We start from the raw sequence: 7031 nt of genomic DNA on the forward strand, positions 1-7031 counted from the left end.
GGCTTGAGCAGACTCCTAGAAGAACCAGCCCCGGCGAGGGGGGGGGGTGGGGGGGGCGGGCATGGGGGCGCTATGGTGAGGTTCGAATGAGCAATGAGAGGTCAAGGGGAGACCTTGCTCATCCTTGGCCTGCGAGGCTCTGGGGCCCTGCCTTTGCTTTCTGCCCCACCGATTCAGGAATGTGTGCTTTGGGAAGCCAGGGTAACTCTGCAGGAGATGGAAAGAGAGCATTCTGGTTTGGAATTGGAGGCTACAAAAGAAAAGGCAAAATCCTGTCCCCCTGAGACTCTCAGAGTTGGGTTTTGAGAGGCACCTGAAGGACCGTTCGCCTTACTGGTCCCCGTTCCCCACCTCCGCCTGCAAGCCTGTCCCCACGGTGTCCAGTGCTCTGTGCATATACATGGGGAAGCTCCAGCCACCCGGGTCCAAGTGTCCCTCCTCACTGTCCCCCCCACACACACACACACCCCCACCTGATTCTCCAAATCCATCTGCCAAAAATGCAGCTTTAACCTTACAACAAACAAACAATATGAATGAACAAACTAAATAAAAGCCAGCAAGTGGGGTGTGCACGAGGGGCCTCTCAGCCTCTGGAGGTCAGTCCTAGGAGGCGTTGCCCCCCACCCGTCCGCCACTAGCTTCAGAGGTCCCGCCAGCCAGGGCTGCCTCGCCTGCCTGGCATGATGCCCTTGACCAGGAAAGATCTGGAGTGTGGTGTGTGTGCGTGAGTGTGCATGTGTGCGTGCGTGCATGTTTGAATCAATTCCAGATACATTCAGTCCCTCCCTGTACACCGAGGGGTCTTAACCTAGGCTCTGTGAATGAACTTCAGGGTAACTCCAAGCCCCTATAATTATAGGCAAAATGTATACGTATGTGCATTCCCCTGGTCCCCGGCTTTTCTGGGTTCTCACATGCCTCCAAGGCCCCCCAGAGGGACAGCACCCCAGCTGTCCATCAGTGTCTGCCCGCTAGCCTTTCCCAGCTGTGCTTCTTAGATACGGACCCAGGCCCGGCCCTGGAGCCAGGCCCAGAGGCGTCCGTGCTCAGCCTCCCAGGGCGCCGGCAGTGTCCGTGACCCTTTCTCCTTCCTCCTCTGTTGCGCCGTCTTCCTTCCTTCCTTCCTTCCCTCTTTCCAACTGAATTCTCGTTTTTCCTCTCTCCCTAGTGCTTGTACGGCTGCTATGTCCATTCCTCCATCATCCCCACCTTCCACCGGAGGTGCTACTGGCTCCTTCAGGTAGGTGGCTGGGAGATTCTTCTTCCGTCTCTGGTGCTGGGGAATGTCTGTGGGAGCTGCGCGGGCGTGGGGCTCCTGTGTGCAGTGGCTTGGGGCCGAGGCGCCCCGGCGAGCTTTCCTCGGGGTGTCGGTGTGTGGCTGGCCTGGTGCATCGTCAGGTGCCAGGAAGGGGAGAAGCCTGGTGGGGGGGCCGGTCTTTCCTGCCCCAGGAGAGTAAAGCCCCAGGAGGGGCTTCCGGGGTGCCTCAGTTTCCTCTTGATGAGGACAGAAGGAAGGCTGAGCATCCTGCTCCTGACTGCAAATTGCCTGTGGGCTGAGAGCTGTACATTCATTTTCTCTTGCGGGTTAGTCGGTCGTTGGCACTTGTGGAAAATCGGCCCTCGGAGGCACGCCAGTGACAGTCGGATTGATTGGAATGGTTGTTGGGAGAGGAGGAGCCCGCGGCTCTGCAGGAAGGAGCCTGGTAGTCAATTTGTGATGTCTGCCCTGCCGTGGGACGGAGAAGGGGGTGGAGGAGCCTCCAGGCCCCATCAGGGTGGCCTGGCTGCCAGCTCTGTGTCCGGGGTGCTTGTGTGCAGTTGGCCGGGTCAGGCCGGGCTCGGCGCCGTGGCCGCCCAGCCTCTCCCCGGCTGGTGGTCATCGGTGGTCATCCTGCCGAGGAGAGGGTGCTCCCGTGTGAGTGGGAAGGTCCGAGGGATCCATCCGCCGGGCTGGACAGGGGTCCTCTGATCTGCAGCCGCTCTCTGTGGGCCCCAGCCCCCGTGGGCCAGGCACCGCTGCCCCGATTTCTTCCTACTGCCTCTCCCCAGGTGTTGTGGCTTCTAACCTTTCCCGTTGTGGTTCCACTTTCTGCACCCATCGAGGTTCAAGTTAGCCAACCCCTGGGCCCCAGGGGCTGGAGGATCTCCCTGGTTCAGCGGTGCGGTTGGGAGGGGTCTGGCAGATTGGAAAACAAGCTCCCAATGCCACGGCGTGCATTCAGGGAGCAGAGGGCTGCACGTGCCAGAGGGCAGAGGGGCCACTGGTCCCCAGGAAGGTGGCCTGGAAGGCATCTCGGCCCAGAGCCATCTCGGTGTGGACATGGAGGTTCAGCCCAGCCCCTGCCTCCAAGCCCTTGCCCTTCTCCCTTAGTTCCAGAAATAATTGTCTGTGGTTCAGCAAGTTCATTAGCGGATGATGCCTGAGACTGTCCAAGGATGTGCTGATTTGCAAAGACACGGCTTCCCTGACATCTTGCCCTCTTGTCAGTTTCCGGGGTTTGTCTCCCCAGGAGGCTGGCCTAGAAGGACCGGTTTCCTAATTGCTCGGCCTCGCGTTGTTGTGAAAGGGGCCTCCCGCATGGTCATGGGATGATGCTTTTCGTCTTAACGCGAAAGGTTTTCTCTTCTACCTGGCTGCAGGGGTGGAGTGTGGGGCTCCCACCTTGAGAGCAGGGATCGGATGCAGCGGGAGCCTGTCCTTTTGTCCCCGGGGTCATACTCTGGCTGCCGAGAAATCTTTTCACCCTGAGCAGCCTGCAGCCCGGTCAACTCCTTCCTGGGCCTCCAAAGGCCCCAGGGCCCGTTTTGGCTTTTTTCCTTTACTGTTTCATGCCCTATCAAAACACGTCTTGGGCACACTCTCCTGATTCCCGGCCTGACCACTGCCCTCTGTTGCAGCAGTGCTCTGGCCGGCTTCCTGCCAGCCAGCTTCCCCCTGCAGCCCAGCTCTCTGCTCCTCAGGGGTGCTCCCTCCTCCAGGCCTGCTCTCCCGCACCCATACCTCCTCTTGTCTCCTCACATCCCATCATGGGCTGGTGGCTTTTTAATTCCACTAAATTTACTTTCCTAGAATCAGACACTAGTGGGCAGCCATGGGGTGTGAGCTCATTACCCCTCCAAGCTGGAATCCACTCACTCAGATTCGGCTCCTCCTGCCTTGTTTCTGGGGCCGGGAGAGAACTGGGGGTCAGGGAGTGCTGAGGGGGTTGACAGCTGTCCCAGCCCTCCCCTCCCCCGTGCTTTGGTCCTGGCCACTATGTGCTAGAGACATACCTGGGGTGATTCATGGCCGGCTGGGTTTGTGACTTCCAGCTGGCTGGGGACCCCTTCTCGCCAAAGGCCAGTATCACAGGAACTGGTTTCTTAAGGGTAGATCTGGGCCCCCTTATTTTCTCTTTCCAGCCCTAGGGAGTTGTCACTCCAGAGCGTCGCCCTTGTTTCCGTGAGCAGGTGACAGGAGGGGACGTACACAGGGGTGGGGGGTCCTGCTCCCCAGTACGTGCTGGGCAGTAGCAGGTTGAGGAGCGAAGGCCAAAGCAATTAGCAGGGCGCCCGTCCCCCACGAGCCCATGAGCCACTGTGGCAGCCGGCGCCGCTCAGGGCAATTTGTTCCAGTGCTAATTACAACACCAGGATAATGATGGTGTGGCCAGGTTTAATTTCTCTGATATTAAACAGGAAAGAAGCCACGAGACACTGGCCCAAGTTTGTCTCTGACACCAATTACCAGGAAAAAGGACTGGGAGGAGTGAAGATGTCAGGGCAGGGGCTGCGGTAGGAGCCAAGGAAGCAGGCCACCCGCAACCCCCCCGGGCTCCTGGGAAGCCAGCCTGGTCCCCTGAAGCCACCAGCTGCTGGCCACGCCCCCTCACAGCAAGCAGGGTGTGAGGGGCTGGGGGACAAGAGGCGAGAGGAAGGGGATTGGAGGGAGCAGGGAGGGGAAGGAGGGCTTCTGGGTAAGGGAGAGTTTGTTCAAGGGGCAGCCCTAAAAGTTTCGGAGTGACCTGGTTTCCAGGGGAAGGAGCTACCTTGCCCTCTCTCCATTGCTAATAAACACTTTAAGATGTGAGCAGGGAGACAAGTGAGGAGCCAGACCCTTCCCCCAGAGTGGAGGGGAGTGAGGCCCCAAGGTTCATAAGGTCATTGTCATGACTGGTGTGCACCACGTGAAGTCATCTGCCCAGCTGGGTCAGGGCCTCTGGGGGATTTGCCCTGGGACCTTGAGAAGCCACGGCCACTGGCTGGGACACCTCCTCGGCCACATCATCTGCACACCAGCCTCCCTGTGTCATAGCTGGCAAGACCCCTAGGCTCCCCTGAGCTCAGCCGCTGCATTTCCTAGACAGACCCGGAGGCCCAGAGAGGCCCAGAGAGGACAGGGCCAGACGCAGGGTCACCCAGCTGGTCAGCGACGGAGCCGGCTGGAGTCAGGCCTCCTGACTCCTTGCTTCTGCCTCCAAGGGCCTGAACACAGTTTCCCCTGCAGTCGCCCCCGACCCTGAGCCTTGCTGGGGGCCGGAGGTCACATGGCTACTCCCGAGGCGGGGCTGCTCCCAGGGTGAGCCACACGGCAGGGTCTCGGCCTCCATCCCTGCCGCCCACAGACTCTCCTGCTTGGGAATCTTCTCGCGCTCAGGCACCGGGCCTTCCTGCCGCCTCCTGCATCCCCTTCCTGGGCCCCCACTTTCCATCCATTTGGGCGTTTCTCACCCATCCACAACCCCAAGGAGAACAGGCCCCCTTTCAGGCTCGACTTTCCAGCAGATTCTGTATGGCTCATTTGGAAACTATTTCTGCTTCTAATGAGTGTTTCTCTTTGTGCCCTTGTCCTCTAAAATGCTTAATGAATGTTTTCTGTGCTCCAGTGGAGCAGGGGGTGTGTCCCTGTGTGTCTGCCAACGCCGTTCGGGGGGCTGTTAGGCTGCCGAGACCAGCTCACTGGGGCGGAGGTAGCGAGGAGCTCCTTCCCGGCCCACCCCTGCAGCACGCCCAGAGGCCCGTGGGCTCACGAGCAGCGCTGCGTGAGCACAAGGACCTGGGGGCTTCGGGGGTACCCCGGGACTGGGGGTTCCTAGATCACTGGAGAAGGGTGGGTGTCTGCGTTCCAGCTCTGCCCTGACGACCCTGAGCCTCGGAAGCTGTGACCACACAGCCACCACGGACGCCAAATCCTGGCCAGACAGTGCACGGGATCCTTACCGTGGGCCCCATGTCGCCCAGGAGAAGACCAGGCTGTCCGAAGTCCCATGGTCACCCAGTCAGCAGAGGGCGAGCCCTGCCACCCTCTCTGCCTCCCCGGGCCACCAGCGGCACCCTCTCTTCTAGGGAGCGGCTACAGCCAGCCAGCTTTGGGCCCCCGGCCCCAGGCCTCAGGGCCAGAGAGGAGGCAGCTCCGGGCCTCTCAGGCCCACGCTCTCCGCCTCCTGCCTTCCCCGGAGCTCGGCCAGCCCTGCCGCCCCCCATCGTGGCAGGTGCTGGGGTGCCCTCTGCACGCAGTACCACGGCACGGGGCCCCGCATGGAGCCAGCCCAGAGGGGTGCAGGGGTGGGGGTACCAGCTCCTGGGAGCTAGCTCCAGGCTGCCCTGGCCCCACTAGAGCCCCCAGCCCAGGAGCGGAGGGGGGCCTCAGTCACAGGACCCCCTGTCTTCTAGGGGAGGAGGGAGACCCCCATTCTTGCTTGGGCAGAGCCCCAGCTTCTCCTCACAAGTGCCCGTGAGAACTCTGTTTCCCCACCTGGTGGGCAAGGCCTGGAGGTTGAGCTGAAGTCCTAGATCCCTTTGTCGGGCTGTGGGCCCACAGCCGGTGTTGCCTCCTCAGGAGAGCGCTCCTCCTGCCTGGAGGAGGGGGCTAAAATGGCAGCCGCGGAGAAAAGGCAGGAGCCAGCAGCCTCGCCAGGCTGACCCCGGGCTCCGCAGCGTCTCAGGGCCCCGGAGAAGCACCTTTGCTCACGTTCTTGGGACAGTCACAGGGAACAGCTCCCTGACAGCTTCTCCCCCAGATACAGGCCTGGACCCCAGCGTGTTCCGAGGGAGCCCTGCCTTCCTTCGGCCCCGACCTCCTCACTCAGAGCAAGCTCTGCAGGGTCCCCGAGGGGGTGCACTGAGACCCAGGCATCCCCAGCCAGCAGGGGAGGGGGCAGGGGGCGGACAGGCCTCCTCATCCAGCACTCGAACCACAGCAGCCCTGCGGGTGTGCAATGTGTCCCCATACGTATATATTTCTCTCCAACACCGGACGGTCTCTGGGCTGCCTCTGGCTCCCCGGGAAGGGTCCACAGATCTCACTGCTACCCGGAAGTGGCAAAGTGGGGGCACGGTTGGGTCAGGGGGAGGCATCCTACAGGGTCACGGAACGTTTGCTCCTGTCCCCAGCACATCGCCCACATTGCCCTTCGGGGCACCCACGTGGCCCAGAGTGGGGGAATGAGCACCATCGGCCCTCTGTTTATTTTAACCCCTTGAAATAGTGGGGTTGGGTCCCCCAGGGAAGCACCTGGTAGCTGCGTGCCTCTGGGCAGTTCAACTAATTTCTCTGCGTCCCCGTTTCCTCATCAGGAAGTGGGGACAGTAATAACATCACTGCGCAGGGCTGTCGTCGAGAAATAATACCCTGCTGCGCGGACACACGTAGCCAGCCCCTGGCACGCGGCAAGCGCCTAACAGGGGACAGCTCCGGGTTGGACCTGTAAGCTGGCATCCTGACACCCCTGAGAAGGCTTTGTGACCCCCAGGCCGCATCACCCCTCTATCCTGCACAGCAAGGTGGCAGGGGGCTGGAGCCAGGGCCCCCCAGCACGTGAGCTGGCAGGACCAGCTGGCCAGGGAGAGTCTCCTCCTGCAAGCTCCTTCTGCAGCAGCAGGACACAGAGCGAGACACGTTCTAGACGTGGTGGCCCTGTTGTCGCTATAAATGTCCCTTGCCTACCCCCCCCCCAAAAAAAGACTTGAAATCCGTCTGGGGAATGATCAACTTTTTTGCAATTTGTGACCCAAGCACCCCCTACCCGACATCCACTCACTCTTTCTGG

At 61.0% G+C, this 7031-nt stretch overlaps 1 protein-coding gene across 12 annotated transcripts in view; it reads left to right on the plus strand.

The window, feature by feature from the left end:
- CAMTA1 (calmodulin binding transcription activator 1) overlaps positions 1 to 7031 on the plus strand; it is an 834392-nt gene that overhangs the window by 592559 nt on the left and 234802 nt on the right. For all 12 annotated transcript variants that reach the window (XM_081817397.1, XM_081817396.1, XM_081817399.1 and 9 more), the window contains one exon: positions 1172 to 1243. In XM_081817397.1, the coding sequence (XP_081673523.1) occupies positions 1172 to 1243 (72 nt within the window). The remainder of the gene's footprint in view (positions 1 to 1171; positions 1244 to 7031) is intronic.

The sequence above is a fragment of the Leptonychotes weddellii genome, chromosome 4 (genome assembly GCF_054177405.1).
Source record: "Leptonychotes weddellii isolate Sample4059 chromosome 4, ASM5417740v2, whole genome shotgun sequence".
In the NCBI taxonomy this organism is placed as follows: Eukaryota; Metazoa; Chordata; class Mammalia; order Carnivora; family Phocidae; genus Leptonychotes; species Leptonychotes weddellii.